General features: G+C 39.2%; 1 protein-coding gene across 1 annotated transcript in view; it reads left to right on the forward strand.

Annotated features, from left to right (window-relative positions):
- The window catches only part of EPS8 (epidermal growth factor receptor pathway substrate 8), a gene marked incomplete at its 5' end in the record, with an annotated part of 42,546 nt that extends 21,634 nt beyond the window's left edge, over positions 1–20,912 (forward strand). The window contains 6 exons of the mRNA XM_010293984.1: positions 1,992–2,103; positions 3,015–3,158; positions 10,785–11,022; positions 14,563–14,743; positions 15,198–15,327; positions 20,317–20,912. Of these exons, the coding sequence (XP_010292286.1) occupies positions 1,992–2,103; positions 3,015–3,158; positions 10,785–11,022; positions 14,563–14,743; positions 15,198–15,327; positions 20,317–20,430 (919 nt within the window). The remainder of the gene's footprint in view (positions 1–1,991; positions 2,104–3,014; positions 3,159–10,784; positions 11,023–14,562; positions 14,744–15,197; positions 15,328–20,316) is intronic.
- Between the last annotated feature and the right edge of the window lie 2,730 nt (positions 20,913–23,642).

Below are 23,642 nucleotides of genomic sequence, written 5' to 3' on the forward strand. Positions count from 1 at the left end.
GCTGACCCTTTCAGCCGTCATTTACCGGTCCTTGTTCAAAGCTGGCATTCCTAATGAGCTGTCCCAAGGCAGTGACCAAGCCACCCACTACCTTCTGGGGGACAGGTAGGTTACAGGACCTCCAGGAAGGTGTGCTTTCCTTGGGTGACTTAAACGGTGTCAGGAACTTAAGCTTTCAGTGTGCATTGGGGACTCCCTCTGATGCTGAAAGAGTACTGAACAGTCTTTCAGCAAGTTGTGTGGTGTTTCACAGCAGTACGCTGTGTAGTCTGCTTTTGTGCTGTCATTTGTGAAGTAGCACCCTGGGAGCCTGTGCCACCGGCTAGGCTGTTGCGCACAGGAGAGCAGCGGGCTGCAGTTACAGTATATCCGACAGGCAATAAGAAAACACAGTGGAGGATGGATGGAGGGCAGCACTGGGAATATTTGTGCCCCAAGTAAACTCTTTGTCTCATTAAGATGGGCTTGAGGAATTATGGTCTCTTGAGAAGCATACAGCCAATGCCTGGCCCGTGTTCTGGGGATGTTGCCGTTGATTACAACAGAGTGGAGTAAAACTGAAATGTAAGCATTCTTTAAAAAATTCTTCCTGAGTTATGGTTTTTGAGGGGATCAGGATAGTCAGGTGTGTACAAGGCAGGAAGACACAGTTAGTGAAATTAGTTTGGAAAGGCAGCCTAGAAGTAGAAGTACCTTCAAAAGGACATTAGTCATATCCCTGAAATAGTACGAAAGGAGTTAAAAATTATATAAATTTTGACTGAGTGCCAGAAAATGGGATTACTCACACAGCTTTCAACCTCATAAGAGCTATTCTTCAGGGTAAGTTTCATCCCATGTTTTTCACTCTCTCCTTAAATTCTTTTGGTGTTTTTTCTTCTTTTCAAAATAATCTTTCAATCTAAATATGACTCTTCCTTTGTTCTGCTCTTCAAGTCAAGTGAGACAGTTCTCCACAGACATGCAATAGCTAGGTAACCAGCACACCTGGGACCCATGGTTACACAGCACCAACATCAGCAACCATCTGCATTCGTATCCCTGTGCTGTGATGTTGTATGCAGCATTTCAAGCCATTGATTGTTCAATGTTTTCATTATCCCTTTTTCTTTTTTTTTTTTTTTAACTTTACGTGTGGTATGGATTTGGGTTGTTGGTAATCTGCAATAAATGAAAAATGTTGCTGTCTCTTTTGGACCTGTTTTGATGGGACTGGGAGGCCCTTCTTCTCACCTTGAAGAAGGTAGAAGAAATTAGCAGTGTGTTACCCAAAGGCAATCTGAACAGGTCTTTCCTCAAGGAAACAGAAACATGCAAAGTTATACTGTGGTATGCCTTGTTCTACAATGAATGCTGTCTGTAACTGCCAAGAAGTTATTTTTCATTTTTAATTGATACAGTAACTTGAGGTTGTTAGAGTTGATGGTATCTTTACAGTCAAGGTCTTATGGACCTACAGTAGGCAAGCATTTTTTAAATAGAGTTTAATTCCATTGCTGTTGATGGCAAAAATTTATTCATTTATTATTTGTTTGAAACTTAATTTATGATCAACGCTAGAAATAGTTTCATACAAAGGACATCGAGTATACACTAAATGTAGTCATTTGTTTATATGGCAAATGATCATTTAACCTACTGTAGGAAAACAGACTAAATATAGTGTACATGTTTATCTTAATACAATGGCACCTGCTAATCTTAGTTGTTATCGTTATCATACATCTTGCAAGCAGTGAGCTAATAAAGATTACCAGTTCTTGAGATCCATGTAGCTCAACTGCTTCTTTCTTTTGTTCCTATTTTTCTTTTTTTTTTTTTTTTTTGGAACTTAAATCAGCATTTATGAATAGGTACTTCTACAGCAACATCATGTTATGACGGGGTTTTTTTGTTTAAATGTTTTGCAGGTTGTTGGAAGAGGGCATTTAGCCTGTATTTTTATTTGCTTGAATGACTCACTGAACAATAGTCTGACATTTGCTTTGCAGAAACTATGAAGCACACAGTAAAGCACAGACCAAGAAATATGCTAAATGCAAGTATGAATTTATGGCAAGAAACAACAGTGAGCTTTCAGTCATGAAAGAAGAGATCGTAGAGGTAATTCTTTTGCAAAGAGAAAACGTGAATTTCTAGTACTACTCAAAACTGAGGGTTCCTTTCCAGTGGGCAGCGGGGCTGTCCTTGGTGATTACTTCAATGTGTGTGATTTACCTCCCTTAATATGGAAACTTCAAGTAATTTGTTTTGCATCGTAGCTGACATAAACGGAGATTCTGTGCTGACTTACGAACTGATGCTGTAGAGATCCATGCTAGAAATACATTTGTGTGTATCCTCCATCTTTTCTGGTGTTGCTTTTAAAAGCCTCATTTAGTAGTATTCAAATAACTGGCTCTGGCGAACGCTGTCTGTGTATGCACAGGGCACAGTGAGAGACTGTCCTTTTCCTGGAAGAGCTGGTACCCTGAAAGCTGGACACATTTGGAAGGGAGGGAGCAGCAGAGAGAGAAAATGCTGTGTATGAGATTGCACGGCAGGTAATCGGACTTCAGACTTCTCCTGGCCAGCCTGCTCCAATTCCCTGTTTACTCAGAAGTGCGCTCTCTCCAAATTTGTGCTCTGCTAGAACGATGCACTTTTTCTTGGGTTATTAGTAGTTACTTATTCCTTTTGTCAACAGCATATAGGTTTTGGAGACGCCAGCCTCTCTCTGCAAGTATTTGATTGTCAGTGCACTGTGTTGTCCAGCACATGGCTGAACTTACAGCGGTTCATTACACACCTGTCTTCCATATGCTTCCTCGAGAGCCATGTTTTGAAAAGAGTAGTACTACCATGTAGGATTAGTGATGCTGATGATAAAAAAAGCCTACAGGGGTTTCTTAGGGACATCTGTGTAAAATCTGTTGGCAACCACAGAACCTGGCAAAGTTATGGTTTTGTTTTTAAATAACGCACAGTCTAAGTACTGGCAGGAGGAAAGTCAGAAAATTACCATATTATTTCAGATCCTGGATGACAGAAAGCAGTGGTGGAAGGTTCAGAATAAAAGTGGCAGCACAGGCTTTGTGCCAAACAACATTTTGGACCCTCTGAAGAATCAAGAAGGTGGTCTTGGATGGTCAGAGCCCGCGTATACCCGCGCCATACAGGTACCGTCCACTCCTTGGGGGAAACTTTCTTTTGAAGTGTGTGAGTGTGTGTGGAGGAGGAAGAGATTCACAGGAAAGCTAAAAGATCTGCATGTTCCCCTGATATGATGGAAGAGTTCTATTTCTTTTACAGACCGAGGCTGATTTCTGTATTGCATAGAGTCTAACATGAGTACAAAGTTGATAAAGATACAGCAAAATCTTTTCCTTTAAGTGTTTTTTTTTTTTTCCCTGATTATTTGCATAAAGGTGGTAATTTCGATCCTAATGGATGTGTATGCATTTATTTTAATTGCAAATATCTTTTGTGGATTGATAGCTGTTGATGCCAAAGAAGGAGTTTGAATTATTTAAGGTAGGGTCATCTTTGTTTCTCCTAGCAGAGTGAATGCTAGCTTTTATATTTATTTTCTGTCTTTGTGTGTCCCTATCTTAGTCTTGAATTTATTTAATTATTGTAATTTTGGAGTCATAAAAAATAGGCATCTTTGCTTTTGAATTCACAAAGCAGGTATTTTTCAATTACTATGCCTGTGCATCAATAGTACTCTGTTCTCCTGACCTAATTTTGGGTTTCTTTCTGTCTTTCATGTTGTGGTGTGGAATTAAGATTTTCTTGGTGGTTGTTTCTCTTATATGTTGAACAGAACTAGAGGATAAAATACTAAAAATAAAACAAAAATCTTATGTCCGTGCAATTGTTCACTCAAGTGAAGATGTACAGGATAAAGTTGTAATGTGTATTTTTAGACAACCTTTAAGTGGGATGGAGGCTTATATAATAAGAGGTTGTATTTTCTCAGACCCGTTTCTTCCTTTTTATATCTAATGATTTGGAAAGGTTAGGCAAACAAGTTTGGATTAAGCAGAAATTCCAGGCCTGTCTGAATCAGACTTTTTCAGTCCAAATGCAAACCAAACTTCTGTTGAAACTTGAAGTTTGATTTAACTTGATTTAATCTAACATTCATTCCTTTGTGCCTACACACTCCGACTGATGACTGAAAAACTAGAAATGCCATGATGTTACTGCTGACTGTCTCTGCTGCAGGCTCATCTAAAAGTCCCTGTTGAAGGTGTCACTGTGCTGGATTTCGTGTGCACGCCTATCATGAAAGCTGCAGCTTTTGCAGTATTTCCAGTCTTTCCATGGATATGGAAAGTCTCTTGAAAAACAGGTCCTATGCTATTTCTGGCACAATAATGTGGTAGACCTGTCTTGAGCTTGGTGGGCTTGAATCAGACTGTTTCTCAGTCTTTCCTGTCCCTAATTGTTTGCCTATAACATATGAGCTCATTCTAACTTGCTTATGGTTTTTTTTGCCTGTCTGGGAAACAAAGCATGCATTTAGAGTGCTTTCAAATCCTGATTTAAAGATCTGACCTTTTTTTCTTTGGGTGCATGTCATTTTGTGTGTTTGGAATTTCCCAAGAAATACTGAGCAGACGTTTGAGTAGAAGTTCTTACACTGTTCTTTGTGTAAGAAAAAAACTGCAGGTTTTGAAGTTTTCTCTTTGAAATAATGACAATACATGGGAAATAATAAATTTCACAAAGCATTCTTCACAGACCTATGAAAATTAGGATCAGAGAACAACACTTAAGATAATTTTGTTGCTTTGCCCTCTGGCAGGGCAGTCCATGGTTTGTTCTGTTTGTACATATTCAAACATGAGCTTGCAATACTGTGAAATTATTTAGGAATATAAAGAATTACACAGGGTAAAGGGAGTCTTTACCAAGACATGTCAGTAATGTTGTTCTTAACTTTATGGTGATTATTATAATTTTAGCACTTCTGAGCATGCTTATTTGTCTAAATTCCCTGTGGTAGATACATGGTTCATTTGTTTGCATAACCTTATTTATTTTCATAACAGCGTTATGAGACATTGCTGCTATTTCAGAGAGAAATGAGGCATTGAAGGGATGACTGCCTTGCCCAAGGTCAAACAGGAGAACTTGTGGGTAGAGCAGGAAATTGAAGCGGTTCCTATCAGTGCTTTTGCCAGACCCTGAGCACAAGCAGGCTCAGCCCCTTGTGCTGTGCAGCTTTTGCCAGTCACCTAAGCCACCTTTGGTTTTTGAAAGACTGCTTTCCAAGTAGTCTGTCTGCTGCGACAAGCACCGTGGTCGGCTTCGAGCCACAGAGGAGTGTTATGCACACTTACGGTAGAGTATTTCTCTACAGACTAATGGCCTTCAAAGCACGGCTGACCAAGGGATGTTTCCAGATTATTAGGAAAGATTAAGGATTCCACTGAAAGAGAGCTTATTTTCATTCAGTTATCCTAGAGACAGACACCTTTTCTCTGAGATGGATGCCTCATTATCACAACTATTCTCAGAGCTGCGAAGTTTCTTTTACTCTCGCTCTGTTCCCTCTCCTAGTGACCTCCGAGTCCACACACTAGATTAGGTCCTGATTTTTCTCGCAATCCTTTTCAGGATCCAGGACCCAGATAGCTACTTGAAAGCACTGAGCTGTCTAAGATACTTGCAGTAACATTGCAAACGATATCCTAGTTATTTCATCATCTTTGTGTGTCAGAGGCTGTAACATTGTCTTTCTTCTGGTCAGTTGAATTAGTTCCAGGAAAACCATATTCTTGCTTGTTTGGTACTTTTGTACATTTAGGACAGCATTTTTGTGATTGTTTATGTTTTCCACTAATGTTGTTTATTGTTTATCAGAGTTTTCTGTGGTGTTGGTTCTTTAGTCTACCTGTTTATTGTCAACCAACAGTGGTACTTCACCATCCCATTATGTATGAACATAAACATTTTCCCAAGCACCCCAATTTCTTCTTTTGTACAAGTATTGCTGGTGAACCTAGAAAATAATTTATCATAATATTTCCTATTTTCTGTGCATTTTTATTAACTTTTTTTAATGCTCTTGACAATTGGGATAGAGTTGTGTATCTCAGTGGGCATGTTAATTAATCTTATGACACCCTTTGTGAGGTGAGACAGCTATGTTTTCAGTGATGTGTATGAAATCCTGAGGCATAGAGAGTAAATATTAAGCCAAGTGCAGCCCTGTATTCTTATTTTAAAAAAATATGTCTGTCCACAGAAGTGTGACAGTATGTCTAAGAGGCATGTTTACGGTACGTAGAAACCAAGACAAAAGTCTCCACCTCAATTGGGACAAGTGTCCTTCACATTTTTTGGCGATCTACCATCAAAACCTTTCTTTCGAGTCTCTTTGTGTAGCAGCTCACTTAAAATATCTCTGTGGGAAGTTGTTTCCCCTGAAGCACAGCATTTGTGCTCCAAGTTAGTGTCACAGTGTCATACTCATCTTTTGCCAACTGCTATCTTTCCTGCAGATCATGAAGTGTTTGATAGTGACTTGATGCTGTTGCCAGGTGTTCATTTTGCAGTGACCAAAAAGATGTCATATTTTTGACCAAGAGCCAGTATCTCTTTTAGCTCATTTCATATCAAATGCTCTTTAAAGTTGCCATCAGACCAAGACTTTTTGATGGCTTTAAAAAAAAAAGTTGTTTCCTGTCCAATTCAACATTGATCCAATCCCAAATTATGGGATACCACTTATTATACAAAAATGTAACAAATAGTTGTAAAAAGGATTTCATTAATTATAGGAATTAAGCCCCTGGTTTGCCTTTCCCCCAGCCCCCCTCAAGAAATGGGGTCTAATTTTAGCTAATACCAATTTGAAGAAGTAAATTCTGTCTGAATTTCTCCTTCTTCCATCCTAATATACTACTTACTTTCTGGCAAGAGTCTAGCAAGACGAGTTTGTAAATCCAATAAAAACATACGTTTTTTTACACCCCACAAAGAGCTAGTTAGGTGACCTGTAATGGCATTTTAATAGGCAGCTGTTTGACACTGCATAATAGCTGAGCCCACCAAATGAAACTCTGGCAAAAGACCTTGCTTGAAATTTGCCCTTCCAGTCTTGGGTATCTCATTGTCCCTTTTGGGTGAAGACACATAGTTGATTCTGTCTTATCTCTTAAAAGGAGTCTCAAGAAAACATCCAAACCACAATGCTGTTACAAAACTAAGGCTGAATGCTCTGCAGCCCTCTTGGTGAACTCCTGGCACTGTGCAAACAGGAATGTGGCACTCAAATGTTCGGGAAGAGAGTAAATGGGAAGCTCCGTGTCTGTGTTAACTTCATGAGAGCATTTCCTAGCACTAATGCTAGTTATGGTTGTACCCAATGCCTTTTTATTGCTAAGTCTGTATTTGCCATAGTTTGAATACACGTATTCCCTTTTTTTGACGCAAAAATATATTTGAAGATATGTTCCTGTTTTTTTTACAATGATCAAGAATTAGGGTTGATGCCAATAGAACTTTTACTCAAACTTATTATTTTGCTTACATTAAAAATAGATCGTATCATACTGAATCTTGATTTTTGACAAGATGCAGCCTGTAGTGTGTTGAAAAAGAGCTTTGGGAAAAGCAAACCCAAAGATTTCTCTGGGAAAAAAAAAAAAAAAGAAAAAAATCTACCAGCAAGCTTTTCTGATATATCCAGATTTTTCATGAGTGTGTATCATCACTGTTCCAAATAATTTAAAGGATTTTTTTTCCAATTTCCATGAGTTGAGGATTGCAAGTTTATTGTCAAAAGAAAAAAAAAATGAGGAAGAAGGAAAAACAAAACTGAGAATTGTTTATTGTTCTTAAGGCTGTCAGCACATTAGTGAGTACATGTCTGCCAGCAGCAACCTTTGCCTCATTTTCTAAGCTAGCCAACATTTCTTAAGCTAAAATAAATATGTTTCTTTTTTAATACCTGCCGTGACTTAATTATTGCTGTTCTACAGTTGCAAGTGCTCTCTACATTCACCTTATGATCTGCAGTCCATTGTCAGTTTTTTGTTTGGGTTTCATTTTTTATTAAACCTCTTTCTAAGTTTCTGCCTGGGTAGGTGCTTTGAAAAGAACTCATTGCTTATATGGTGTCACATACGTATGTTTTGTAGCCAACACTCCATTATTCAAAAGAAGAAAATGAGAGTACCTCACTGTGCGAGTTCCTTAGTGAGTAAGAAGAGGTAATTACTAGCACTGATGTTCCTTCATTTTAAATTGCTAATGCGTATGAAGTTTCAGGAGTGATGTGCAAAGCAGTCACTTTTTACCTTTCTAACAATACTATTTGATGTGATTTACTCCATTTTCCTCACAGCAATTGCTGGGAGAGCTTTCAGAGGTAACAAAATTACTCTTCTGATATTGAACCTCAAAAATTACTGTTTTGGACTATGTAGTCACCAAATTCCATAGTGCATGCTTGTGTTGTTGGTAGCAATGAATAGAAGTGATGGGATGAATGTGTGGATGTCCTGAAAAGATCTGGAGTTAAAAAAAGAAGCGTTAAAAAAAGAAACGTTAAATGTGTTTTTGGCACTGTTCGACAAAATGTGAAGTGTATTTCAATGTGGCTTCATCTGTAAATTTAGAATTTGAGTGATGCTTCCAGCTTAATTTTTATTTTCCCTCCAGCAAGTCATTTTGATGAGGCCTGTGATTACAGTACAACATGTTTTTGAAACGACACCAGTAGCATCCATTGAGAGCTACGTGTCGTGTTTAGCTATCACTTTTTCTGGATTATGATTGTGGTGATGTGCAGTTGATGCCTTGGTTTGTAATGAATCCTCTCTGCCATAAAAATGCCCTGCTTTTTCCTTGCATGTTGTTTGAGAAGGTTGGGGCACACAGGAGGGTACATTGTGGGGATAACAGTCTAGCAAACGGAATCCATGAGCAAGATTAAAAAAAATCTGAATGTCATTAGAACATTCTAATATCTGTGAAATTTTTAAGTTCATTAACATGATTTTGGATATACCATAGTGCATCTATATATCATAAATTATGGTATATTTACTATATACCTAGCAGGACACTCTCTTTCCACCAAAGGACAAGTTTCTTAAATACACATTATTCCGCTTGTTCTCTTTCATATTATGCATTTCACTTTTCTCAGCATTTGATATTTAAAAAAACATTTATTGTCTTAACATTGAAGTAATGGAATACAGAGAAGTTAATCATATGATTTTTTTTTTTCTAATCTCCCCACAATGCACTGCACAAGTTGGACACAAAATTATTGAGATGAATGCCTTTGAACAACACAATTCTAGGGAAACAAAAAACCAAAAAAGTCTAATGGGGAATGTATTGTAAGACTATACGTTTGCATCAGTAACTGACTACTACAATTTAAGTGAAAAATTATCTAAGGGAAACAAAAGACTTTTCTCCTAGACTTAATTGACTGGCCATAGAAGCTGATGGGATAAATTTTCTGCTGGTGTAACTCAGCATAGCTTCGCTGTAATGGTCCCAGTTTACATTCAGTACAAAATGCCTTGTCTATCAGTTAGACTCACTGAGTTGGGGATTCCTGTATAAGGGCACTTGCTGACATTTAATGGAAGTTTGTTGTCAGGGCAGTGATCTGCTGCTCAAATTCTAACATATGGCTCTTACAAATATTTCCCTACTTAATCTGCCATAAATCCTCCGCCTCCAAGGAAATAGGGAAAGGTATTTCAGGAAGGAGCAATGAATCTGGGGAATGTACTCATCTATTTTCATACCAAAGTAAGCAGACTTCTCATAACTAAGAAATGAGGCATCCCTATTGAGCAAACAAACTTTAATATTAAACTTTCAAGCTGTGTTAGTCCAAAACTCCAGCGAGGGAGCACTGTTAAAACAATGAGATGTGGAGTTTGAACTGTTTGAAAGAAAAGCATAGCGTAGGTTGCTTATGAGCTTCTGGGCTTGTCTGTCATTGGGATTGCTTTGGGAAAATACAGGTATCTTCCTCTAACTGGTGCCGTTCTAAAGGTAAAGAAAGAGAAAAGAAATTACTCCCCAAAATTATTCTTGAGGCATCTGATAGTTGGTTATTAGCAGCAAGATAATTTGCATGTTGTTAGAACATTGCGTAAAGTGGGGGAAAAGAAACAACAGCCCTATTCCAAGAATTGCGAAGTTTGGGGTTTGGGGGTTTTTTTAGTTGGATTATTGCACTGGAGTGGCATGTAGTGACCACACAAATAGCTGAAAAGGCACAGCTGAATGGGTAGGAGGAGCAGGAACATCTTAAATTGCGTCTGCAATTCAAGAAACAGTGCCCAATCTCAGTGACATTTGTAAGTTAAACCATTAGTCAGGCTTAGGTGTGGCTGGATATATTAATTTTTCACTATTTTTTATATAACAACTCTGAAATACACATTTTTACACCGATAAAGTCCAACAATTCAAAAATTTTGGAAGCTGCTAAGAAGTGCCTGGTAGTAGAAGTTTGGAAGTTAAAAACATTTCATTTATAGAACTGAACAGCTTGAAAGAAAGAGATGTATTTCAGATCATGCCATTGCTGTGAACTTTGTGTCCAACAGAGAAGGAAATTGATGCCAAACTTTGATGCCAAATCAAGTTTTCGGCAAATTTTGGAACTACATCTGGCAAGTAAGATGGTTTTGTGTAATAAATGAAATCAGTTGGTGCACAGCATCCCAGCATTTTCTGCTGTAGAAACCTGAGTTTCTCTGACATCTTCTCCAGGTTTTGTTGATGAACTGAGTCTCTTTGCATCTTTTCAGAAACAAAGGACGGACTACGTTGCAAAACAACCTGATCCAGTTCCTGCTACTCCTTCGCCACCTCCGACACCCGCTCCTGTCCCCGTGGCTGTCCCCCTCCCTCCCAGCGCACCAGCACCGATACCGGTTCCCGTGCCCAAAGCGCCAGCAACCATCAGCCGCCAAAGCAGCACCTCTAGCGACAGCGGTGCTAGTGTTGCACGAGACACCCAGAGGCAGAAGCAAGTTCCTGTGGATCGTAAGTTTGTCTAAGAAGCAAGAAAAAAAGTATTTCTCCCGCTCCTGTGTGTTTTGCTCAATCCTTAAATTCTTTAAAACCTTGTGTTTCAGGTAAATGTTTACAAAATATTTAGCTTCAACCCTATGTTTAAAATACACATTTTCTGTATGTGTGTGTGTTCTGACACTTGCTAATCTCGATGGTAAATAGGGACAAAACGCTTCTGCACTTGTCCCGGTCTTAAATCTTCTTCTTTTATGACTGGGATCTCCAGTCAGTGGTTTTCAACACTGTAAGTGCCCATGCTGGTATTCTGGCTAATGTATGTTTTCCACCTGAACTCACTGCCCCATTACAATCTACATTGCTTTTAAAATCAGTTAGGCTGTTTTTACACTTCTGTCCATGGTCATCCATATTTCTAGGGCATTTGCACCATTCTGGAACATGTATCCAAGGCTTTTAAGAAGGCTTACAGGTCTGGCTGACGCATAGGAACCACGTTGTAATAGTGTTGTAGGAGACTTGGCTTAAAATTGGGTGCCCTTTAGCTTGGTCAAACAACAGCAACCTGCAGGCCACTGAGCAAACTTTTCTGTCCTTGTCTTAGAGGATGAGAGAACATACTCTGTAGCCCTTTAGCTGGAAAGCCATGGTAACCTGCATCCAGCGTTGTGTGGCAGTCATGAAAAGTTCTGATGAAGGCCACCTTGTAAATATGAAGCCTAACTGCTACTGAGGCTCCTACTCTGTATCAACTGAAAAGCAAGTTAGGTTAGGAGAACTTATTTCTGTCCTAAATGGACTTTTAAGCCAAGCAATCGCATTGTTTAAAATAACTGAAACCTGCAGGCAAGCATTTGCTATAGCTTTTAAAGTTACAGCTGTTAAAATAATGAGCTTTTTGCAGTTCAAGCATTGACAGCCTTTCCCATCCTCTGCCTCCCTGCCTTGTCAGAAAATCCCACTTCCACCCGAGGTAAAAACTGGCACCGAGCATAATCCTTTCTGCAGAAGGGCTTCTTTTCCCACTGTCCCCAGTGGATGGGAAGCACGTCTGCTTGGATAACCACACTCACGTGGTGGAGCCGGCTTCGACATTGCCTGGTGGTAGACAAGCTCTCACCTAAGCTCTGAACTCGGGAAGGCTCTGGAACCTTTTTAATATTTTCACATAACAAACTGGCTAGCTGGAAATTATAAATGAAGAACAACCTGGCAGGAGGAACAGGCTTCACTGCCATTTCCCCAAGAAACAGTAGGGCCAGCTTCAATTTCGTACTTTAAAAACAGAAACACGAGCAGTTATAAAAGATGGGGAAAGCAAGGGTGAATTTCACACACACGCATGCACAAAAATGATCATTTTATTTCCATATAAGAAGGACTTTGCATGCTGTAGTAGGTGTGTTTCCCTGAATCCACGATGGCCTTCTCTTATCCATTACAGATGGAAAATGTGAAGGCCATCTTGGCTTCAGGTACGGGGTGTGAGGTGTGAAGGGTTGCTGTAGACTAAGTGGTTACAAGACATCTCTTGGCCTCTCAGCCTCCACTGAGGCCCTGGCATACGCACGAGAGCTGTTGCTCAAGCCCAGTTTAATGGGCATCAGGTACCTCTCTGTCCTCGCAGAACAGGTGCCTTTGGAAAGGTAATGGGCAACCCTGCCTGTACACCCACTGCCCGAGTACCCACCTGAACCCTGCAGAGAACACGCGATGTAGTACCTGCTTCACACCGAGAGGGTCTTATTTGCTTGTGATAATGCATCTAACAACAGTAAGAATCCGTTACCTAGCAGTAAGAATCTGTTATCTAACAGCTCAATACTTATCTTCTAATATAGTCTTGGTCTAGATAAAACATAAGTCTTTCAAAAATCTGTACAAATAGAAGGAAGATAGCAATTTTCTCGCTCTCTTCCTGTTTGGGAAAATAACTGGTGCCTGCTTCGATAACATTGCCTAAAGGCTTTACTTGTATATCCCATCTCAGACCTTCACATATCACTGAGCGCATGTCATTTTGGCTTCTGATTCACACTCGGGGGGAAAAAACCCAACACAATAGGGCCTGAATGCCTCAAATATTTTACTAGAGATATTTAGTCCACATTCAACCTGGGGCTATTTTGTAAAAGAAAAAAGAAAATGGTTAAAACAAGGATTTTTCTTTTTTTTTGTTGAGGTGATTAAAAAAATAATCCTCAAAGCGTATGTAAAGCTTGTTTTTATTTGTCTAACTGGCTAGAGATGTTGATCATTGGAGAGTTTTTGGGAGAATATAAAAGGAAGGTAGAGAAAGAAACATTTTTTGCTATCTTACAGTTTTTTCATATTGAAGTTGTGTTGTTTTCCTCTGTTGCTATCAGTGTAATGCAAGAAAAGGGAATAGCTTTTGCCATCTGAGTGCATCAGAGAAGGTGCTGTAGTTATGGTTTGTCTATCAAAGTGAGAAGGTTGAATAAAGATGACTAAAAATATATTGTAAGGAAATCCTGATAATTTTTGAGATCACTTAAGTTGTGTGTCAAAAGACTTTTATAGTTATTCCAGAGTTACTGCATGGAGAGTTTAACTGTGCTAAATCAGTATCTTTTCTGTGCCCAAAAAGATATTTACACCCTTTAGGATTTTACCTATTTTTTGTGAAATTATCCATAGAACTTTTTATATTCAGTTTAAGCAATTTTCAGTGTCATTATAATTGATTTTGTTGAAATGCATGAAAAGCATTTCAGTTTGTTGCCAACTAATGACCAGCAACTGAACTAAATGCTTGAGACAAATGGATTCTGCTGGACAGAGAATTTGTGCAGTTTTGTTTAAAAAAAAGAAAAGCCTTGCCCAGTGCCTCTGTGTCTGGTGAGAGCACCTACTACTTTCTTTTTTTTTTTTTTTTTTTCTTTTTTTAGAGCAAAATGTGATATTGTTTCAGCTAACCAGTCACTCCAGGCTTGGAATGAATTCAAATTTCTTAAAACCCCTTCAAAAATGTGATTACTATAATAGCTTATTAGATGTAAGGTGATATGTGTCAGCAGCAGTGAAATCTCTTTGCCTACAATGACTTGCACTAAAAAGTTGAGCACTCAATTAAAAAAATGTTTGTGGAAAGTGCTGCTTTTCCACAATGTGAGCAATCTTATATTCTCCCTCATCTTTTTTGTTTTAATTTTTAAAACATTGTAATTCTATTTGAAGAAAGGCAAACTTCGATAGTTGAATAACCCTCCGTGCCCATTTTCTTCTACAGCTTGGGTACTGTCAGACTGATCTACACCTCTGTGCGACATCAAGCTCATCTCCTCTTTCTAGGGTCTCAGCTGAATTTTGTGTGGGTTTTTTGTTGTTTTTTTTTTTTTTTTGCTTTTGTTTTGTTTTGCAAAGAGAGGAGTGGGAATATTTAAGTATTCCTGGGGAAAAAGAAGAATAATAATTCAGTCAGATCTAGTGAATGAATCTTTAAAAAAAAAAGTTTAAGTGGAGTATAAGAAATTACCTGGCTTTGATGAAGCAACCTTGAGAATAACTCTGGTGGGGCATCTCTCTCTCTAGGCAGAAAATCACAGATGGAGGAGGTGCAGGATGAACTTGTTCATCGGCTCACCATCGGCCGGGGCGCTGCCCAGAGGAAGTTCCATGTGCCACGACCAAACATCCCGGTAGTTAACATCACCTACGACTCTTCACCTGAGGATGTGAAAGCGTGGTTGCAGTCCAAAGGATTCAACGCTGTGTAAGTTTGAGGACAAATGTAAGAAACCTTCTTAAAATTATTTTCCTGTCAGTAACTAGGATGTGGTCTGCCCACTTTTTAAAATCAAGCAGCCTTCTGAAAATCAAGACACATCAGCTGCACCCTTGGAAAACAGAATTTGCTTTTACATTATATATACATATATATTTATGTATATGTGTGTATAATATATTTATATCAATATATATCAATGTGGTTATAGATCTATAGAGATATAGATATATATATCGATGAAAAAAATTATATCTATTAGCCTCTACCAAAAGGTACTTGTAATAACAGACACTGAATTGGCTTTGAGTCCTGTTGCATAAAGTTTTGTCTTGATTTAGTAGCCCTACCTGAGACAATACGGGATGAAAACAACCTATTTCTCTCCCTTGGCTAGTGTATTTTTGCTTATTTCTTGTTTGTTCCCTTGGTGCGACCCCAGGACTGTCAACAGCCTTGGCGTGCTGACGGGTGCTCAGCTTTTCTCCCTCAATAAAGAGGAACTGAGGACTGTTTGCCCAGAAGGGTCTAGAGTCTACAGCCAAATTACGGTACAGAAATCTGCCTTGGAGGTATGTATAACTGTTCTTACTAACCTAATGCTGGGTCGCTGCTCTTGAACCTATAGAAATAAAGAGCTTTTTCTGCAATGCAGCTGGCCTTTTCTCAGTTCCCGTCACTCTGATAAGTGTTATTTGTACCTGAGTTATTTGGCATTAACAAATAACAAAACACCAGGTGTGATGTCTCCCCACTTCTAAAGGGCTCCACAAAGCGTTAGGAAAAGTGCATGGTCGTACTCAGGTTTAAGACTGTAATCAGGCTGCAAGAAAGCAAAATGAGCCAAAAAGGGCTTTGAGGAAAACAATAGGAGAGAGTAAAATGCCCTTTTTATTGCCTCTTGCTCTGCCTGGTACTTGGACAAACAGGTGCTCCTGGTACTTTTGGTGGTGAGGTGTTAGTTTTGCTTTATCTTTGTAGAGGAGACTTGATTTATTAGGCATGAGAAAGTGGTAGAGTGAGCTCACTGTTGAGTTGCTGGAGCATGTCCAGCGAAGGGCAACGAAGCTGGTGAGGGGTCTGGAGCACGAGTCTTATGAGGAGCGGTTGAGGGAACTGGGATTGTTTAGTTTGGAGAAGGGGAGGCTGAGGGGAGACCTTATTGCTCTCTACAACTACCTGAAAGGGGGTTGTGGTGAGGTGAGTGTTGGTCTCTTCTCCCGAGTAACTAGTAACAGAATGAGAGGAAATGGCCTCAAGTTGTGCCAGGGGACGTTTAGATGGGATATTAGGAAAAATTTCTTTACTGAGAGAGTGGTCAAGCACCACTCAAGTGGTGGAGTCACCATCACTGGAAGTGTTCAAAAAACGTGTAGACGTGGCACTTCAGGACATGGTTTAGTGGGCATGGTGGTGTTGGGTTGATGGTTGGACTTGATGATCTTAAAGGTCTTTTCCAACTTTAATGATTCTGTGGTTCTGTGAATCTCGATGCCTTTCAGGTAAAACTCTGGGGCCATCTGTATTGGTGGGTTCCTAAGTGAGGGAAAACACATTTGACAATTAGTAGAATTACTGAGCTAAGGATCAAAGTAGCATATTCATTGCTCTGTGGCAGTTCGCTTTAATTACAGGAATACTGTTCCTTAAACACCTTAAAAGCTTGTAGCTAGGGAGAGTGCTTACCAATTTTAAACAAGCAAAATTACAGGTGCATCTACTACTTTTTTTTAAATTTGCTGTTGCAAGTGGAGAAATGAACTCAATACTCTCTAGTAGCCTAGCCCAAATGAGAAGCTATATTCTTCACATCCTGTTTAAAAGAACATCTTGAAGAAGTTTAAAATGTATTTCTATCCTCTTGTAAAGCTGGGACTGTCTTGCTTAAATGATTTTACGCTTTAACTACCAGGCTTATTTTGAAAGACAAGTTTATGATGATGCATGTTTTACTGTTTACCTGAGCAGGGTGGATCAGAGAGTATCGCTTTCTAATACTGTTAAACTTGTTTTTTTCCCTTCTTCAAGCCCTGTTTTCCTGTGAGAAGCAGGTAGAAGTATTTCACTTTTATTCTTAGGAATATATGTTACTACAGTCCAGAGCAGTCCCTCATTTCCTAGTGCCGATACATATGTATTCTTCAACTATTCTGGAACGTCAATGATCTTATTTCAGTTTCATAAGGCTTCTGTTCAGATCTCGCTCTGCATGAAACAGAGCAGTCAAAACTTGTCTAATAAATGCTCTATAAGTATTAATAAACAGGTACTGAGAGTTTAACAAGGTCATTGGATTTCGGTAGTGAAAAGGTGATTGAAACATTTATTTCTGCCTCAGTTATTTGAGGTTTAACTGATGAATTTCAGAATTTATGCAATTCCTGATTGCTTTAGCCTGTTTTTTGTTGAATTACTCAAAGCATTAAGTCACATCTTCCTTTCTGTCCCTATAATATTTCAAGTCACAGGGTTTAGGAAGGCTGTCCTTGTTTAAGAGAAGCTATAGGAGTGAGTATCACAGCCAAAATGTCTACATGTGACCTAGCAAAGATGAGCTTGCACGTTCCAAACAGGGCTATGTTCTTACTGCTCAAACTAGAAACGCCTCTAATAACAGAAGCATTTAAGCACACACATACTCATACCAGTGTCAGGCCTATTTTACAATTGAATGCTTTTTATAAGCAGTTACTGGGTTATGGGTTTGATCATGCTAATTGTCCTACATGATTAATCAGTGATACATTTTCTTGAAGTTCTCTGGCATCCTTTACGTAGTATTTGTGGTGTCATATTGCCGTAAATGACCTGGGTGTTAAGTACAAACAGCGATCGTAGCCAGAGACAGAGCAAACCCACGTACTCTCTAGCACCAGGGAACTCCGTGCCTCATCTTTATTTGTTATTTCTACTTGGGGTCTTCCACAAGTGTTTCTGGATTCATACCGTTTCTGCAAGCCAGTGAGAGGACTACATCTCAGATTTGGGACCACATTCCCAAATGCGGACAACCAGATCTTCGCCTTTATGCAGCTACAGTTTTCCTTTTAGTGTTATTCTACCTCAGGCAGAGGAATTCAGTATTTTGCAATTTGAATTCTAAGTGTTGTTGGAATTCAGTAATTCTACCTTTATGAGGAAAAAAACGAACAGGTACCATAATTTCAATTGCTTTATTTTCATGGTAACTTCATTCGGCCCTGAATCACACCAGAGTTTAAAACATCCAAGGAAGCAAGACTCCTAATGGAGTTTTGTGGCCCCAGCATGAACAGACTGCAGGTGTGAAGGAGGTTTTTGGGGTTTAACAGCTTTCTGGGCCTGGCCAAGCAAAAGCAGAAAGATAAGACTGTGTGAGACCAGCGTGTCAGGCAGCAGAGAGCTGGCCATAGCCAGGGTCGAACACCTCCTTTCTGCCAGTGGAAATGGTGGTGGGAAGCAGCGGTGTCTCAGGAGGAGGCAGGATGCACCACGCTCTTTGCACTGGTCAGATTCCCCCCTGGAGCTGTTTTCTGGGGTTGCTCCAGAGAGCTGAAGTTCACCTTGTATACCAAGTACAGTGCATCATAGCAACTTGGCTGGTCACCTATATGGATTTACTTTTTCATTGCAAAGTGAACATATTAATAGTTTCCATGATTGTGAGTTTTTATCTATCCATTTCCTTAACTTTTGTTGAGCATTTCAAGCTCTGGTGTTGAAAAGCGCTACAGAGGGTAAGTGTAGTGACACAGTATCCCGAACACCACCTTTATCATCTCCAGAAGGGAACTCTTCAGGTCCACGTTCTCACTGTCTTCCCACTCCATCAATGGGAAGCATCGGCACACATCCCTCTCAAACTGAAAATGGTTTCTATCTAATATATATATATCAAATTGGCTGGAAGAATAGCTGCTTCTCCTTGACACCTCAGTGAAAGGAACGGCCCAGGCACAGAAGTGGGATTGAATGATGGATACCTCATGATACCTTTACTGATACCTCATGGTCTGGTTAGAGGCAAAGCTGGATAAATCACTAAGGCCAAGGTCTAGCAATCTGTTCCAAAAATTGTATTCCCAAGAACAGCCTTAGGCCACGTAGCTCCCTGGTCTCCGAGCAGGACGCCCCTGTTGTGCTGTGCCACATGATGTATTGCAGGTGGTTTGGTTGAGCAGTGTTTCAAGCTCATCGGTCTTGTTGATGTTATCAGGAAGGTAAACTGTTTCAGCCTTGGCTGCTCAGTCATTTTCAGAAAAAGATTTGCACATGACCTCTTGTAAAGCACGTTGTTAGGTATCTGCTGATGTTTTTTATGCATGACTTAGTAAGGGGTGGCTGCTGCACTTGCTCTGTATCTGAATCCAAGAGGGCAAGGAAGAGACGAATTAAGGCAAGTAAAAGTGTGCTCTCACCTTCGGGGAGTCAACTATAAACCCCATACTTTGCCCTTCCTCTCTGGGAGGAGAGCGCAGTGGCAATTTACCTAGCAGAAGCGTCCTAGCCTCCCTCCCTGTGGACACCTAACCTGTCTGTCAGGTAACAGCATCAAATAATGCATTGTAATGGCTATAATGGGATAAATCTAAATTAAATTTTATGCAGTGGAATAAATTTTCAGAGTTCAGAATCAATTGAAGGATTTTTTTCCCCTTAACAGTCCTGAAATTTGTTTTACAATTTTCAAAACCAGTTTCTGCTTCCTTATTCAGAGGCTATTTTGGAAAACAGTTTTGAAGCTTGGAAGGTCATGCCATAGCCAAATAACACCGCAGCGGCTATGGTTCTTGCTTTGTAATCCTCTAGTCTCATTCAAAGTCATGCACACTTTGGAAAGTTCTGCTCTAGTGGGTATGTGTCCTGGCCTTGCTAATAACTTTTAATTTACATTGTGGAAGCAATCTGTTTGCAGCTAGCTCAGCAAACCTGTTTTTCACCCTGAGAGGTGAAATAATGCCTTGTCCTCACAGTACTACACTGTTACTACACTGTAGTAATATGATTCAATTCTTATTACTGTGTTCTAAGTTTGAAGCCTGTGTCTCTGAACAGCAAATGTATGATGGCGTATTGTGTCATGTGGGATACTAAGATGAGGCATCTCAATCCTTATTTAAACCCATGTGCATGCATGAATTTTGTGCTTACATAAACCCTTGGTGGGTTTAGATTTATGTGCTTTAATTTCTAAATATGGTTGGCATGGTATTTAAGTACTCAAGGGCAGAATCCGAACAAACTTTCTGGGCTTTAACTCTGCTTTTACTGAGGCAATATTTCACCCCATAAATATCCAACACTTCCAGGGGCTTGCATGAGAACTAAAGATGTTCAGCAGTGCTAGAAGTCGAGCTGACACTTTTAATAGTCTGCAGGTTCTTTTCTCGTCTGCGTTTACGGATACTGTAAATCCTTTCCTATTCCAGATGTTATTTATCCAGATTCGTAGTGCATTTTTAGTTCTGGAGCTGCAAGGTGAGTTTAACTTGTTCAAACATCTATCTTAAAATGCTGGCAGGTGATCTTCATCATGTGTCAAAACCACAAGTAAACTCCCTCTCTTTTTTATTTGTTTATAGGCTAACAGTGGTAGTTCAGAACTACAAGAAATTATGAGAAGACGACAAGAAAAGATCAGTGCAGCTGCCACAGATTCAGGTGTGGAGTCCTTTGATGAAGGAAGCAGCCATTAAAATGTCTTTCCTCTTTTCTTTAATTCCATTGTCCATAGCATTATACCATCCAGCTTTGCTTTAGGAAGCAGTTCAGGGGAATGTCTTACAATATTGTAAACGTAACTAGCCACCATAAAGAAAATTTGCAGTAGTCTCCACAGAAGCGCCTGCTGCTGGCTTCTCGTCATTAAAAAGGAACAGATGAGAAATTCAGTGGAGGTTCCTGACAGGTGAAAATATTGGTACATGATTCATTTACACCCAAAGATGAGTCTTGGCTTTATGGAATTAACTATGCCATGACAAACTGGAACATGTCTTTGTTTGTGATTCATCTGAGGGAAGCTGAGCCAGCAATAAAAAAGCATTTGAACCCTTCAGTAATAATAAGACTCTGAATCCCATCTCTTGCTGTAGTTTGCAATTATGTCTTTTTGGCTCAGTCTTTCTTGTCATGCGCTCGGCTGCAGGATGTTTAGTTAAGTCGTTGATGCCAGCAATCGGAAAGGAAATGTTTAGAGAATGAACAGCAGCCTGGCATAGACTGAATCTTTCTTGCATCACTCCCAAGATGTTTTATTACTAATGATGGTGTTTATAGCAAAATAATACTCTGTACATTGATTTTATCAATACTTCACTCGTGATGAAATATAATATTGTACAAGAAGGAATGACTAGAAAAATAGTAACACAACTCAGCTGAAAGAGGTGATCAGATCTGCTGTTAGGTAGCCATGAAACAATTCACAGTACTTCTTTTTTAAATATACTTGCATTTTTTTGTTTGTAACTTAACCCATCAAAAGAACAGTGTATAATCTAGACTTCTTTGTGTGTTGATCCCAGATGTCAGTTTTTCCTTATGTAAAAAGCTATTGTTCTTTTATAAACCTAATCTTTTGGAAAAGTGGATTCCTGGAGGCAAAAAGGTGAGAAAAGGAAACATCCCTTCCAGCAAATATTATTTTTGAAGATGCAATGGTTTTTGTCACAAAAATGCTCTGTTATTTCACATGGTTGTGTGATTTTATATATAATATATGTATTATATATAATATATCACTTAATTTAGACAGATTTAATCATCTAGTTTGATTAAGTATCATAGTGCCTTTTTCACATGAATCAGCTTAAAGTTTGCAATAAACAGTATTTCTTGTCTGTTAAATAGTTGTATCTTTGTGGCTACAAAGGTGGTAATGAAATAAGAAAGAGCTCTTGATTTTTTGCCATTAGTTTGCTTTTTCTCTGCATACAAGGGAAAAAAGAATCCTATTCATTTTTCATAAAAGAAAAATTTAAATTCTTAATAAAGGTGTTTAGTGCCATTTATTGTAAATGTCCTTAGAAATACTTCTTCTGTGTGTTTGTTATGTGTCTGTGTATATTTTTACATTTAATATATATTCTTTATGCCTGTGAAAAGTACATAGGTTCTACACCTGTCATATAAATGTAGTCTTATTCAGAAACGGCTCAAGAAGTGACAAATCCCAAGCTGAAGACTCCAACTGCCTAAGACAGACAAGAATTCATGTCTTAGTGAAAGAAACAATGATTCTTGATTGCTTTCTCCCTATAGGAAACATTTGAACCGGCACACCTGCATGATAACTGCATCCATTCAACCTATAGACGTAGCTTTATGGGGGAATATTGTCTGTCTCCCTGCCTGTCCTGGCATTGAAGGTCAAGCCCAGTTGTCCGAAGGCTTGATGTATTCTATGATTCACATTTAAAATTTCCTTTTCCCCACCCTCCCTTAGTAAGTGCCCATACCCAGCCTGGAGTGTTCACCGTACAGCAGTGTCCCCTACACTGGGTGGTGAATGACTGAGAAAATAAAGGAAGATCTGAAGCTACTCTTACATAGATGCTTTGTTACTTGTAAGTACGGGAGTAGGAAACTTTTTAAAAGTACTTTCTCTGGAAAGTATGTCTGATTCCATAAAAGGCACTGTGGTGGTTATCTACACCTTTGGTTCCCCCTGTTAATTACCAAAATATGAACGCAATATTCATATTCTCTTCAGGCTTATTCTAGCATTCAGCAGACGGTTTGCTTTTGCCCCAAAGGAGGCATCAGCTCTGAGGCTCTTCAGACTTTGTGACGTCTGGCCTTGGAGGAGGCACCCATGTTTCATCTCTTGAGGCTTCAAAAAACAACGAGGTTTTTGAAACTGGGGTGTCTGTGTAGCTGTTGAGTTGTATAGAAAGAGCCAGATGAGTTTGAATGTGGTCAATGCGCTCAGAGACACCTTTGGAGATACTTGGAAGGAAAATGGGAAACCCCTTCCATATACTTAAGGGGGATAAGCAGAATAATCGGGGGGGCTGGGGGTTGGTTGATTTGTTTGTTTCTGTGGGGTTTTTTTCATAGTTTTCAAATTAACTACTAATGACTTAACCAACCCAGCATGACACAAGTTGTGTCTTACCCTTTAACTTTGCTGTACTAGACTTTATGATTTCTGAGTTGGTCTGTGAAATCTGAGTGGCATTAAGGCAGATATTTCCCTTTTTGCTGGAATTTCCTTGATGGTTTAAGGCACTGCAGGGAGTTTCACCCATCTTCTGTGCAGGTTTTTGAATTTTCAGCTTGTTGGCAGTTACGAGAAATCAAAAGGAGATCTCGTTTGGGGTTCATCAAATGAAAATACAATGTTTTCTTCAAAATTTTCAGTGTCTTAAATGAAAACAATGGTAAAATGCAGAGTTGCATTCAAAATGTTTTCTTTAGGATTTGAACAATGAGGATTTTGTTCTTTTCATGTATCACATCTTTCTAAAATATTAGTGTAAAGTCTTTGAAAAGGAAAGAAAGCAGGTTTTTAAATGTCAAAAAAGCACCTTATTAGATGTGGAAAAAGAAGGCGTGTTTGGTAACGTAGGAACTACTTTACAATTTTTCTGCCATCGAGTCTGCCTTTTTAACTGGGTGGAGGGAGGGAGGTTTAGCAGTGTAAGTTCACTCAGCAGTTTTACGTTTTTTAAGCACATACCTTTTAACATCAGCAAGGCGCTTCTTCCACTGTGAAAGCTCACATTTAATTCGCAAAGAACACTTCTAACCAATACTGATGTGTGGAAGAATTTACATCTAGCAATTCAAATGTTTAAACAGTGCTTTGCTCAGACAAATTGTGATCTATAAATGAGATTTTTATACATACTTTTATTGCTCCAAACCATTGTGCTACATAAAAGTTGGGGGGGGGGGGGGGCGG

The sequence above is a fragment of the Phaethon lepturus genome, unplaced genomic scaffold, assembly GCF_000687285.1.
Source record: "Phaethon lepturus isolate BGI_N335 unplaced genomic scaffold, ASM68728v1 scaffold14009, whole genome shotgun sequence".
Classification (NCBI taxonomy): domain Eukaryota; kingdom Metazoa; phylum Chordata; class Aves; order Phaethontiformes; family Phaethontidae; genus Phaethon; species Phaethon lepturus.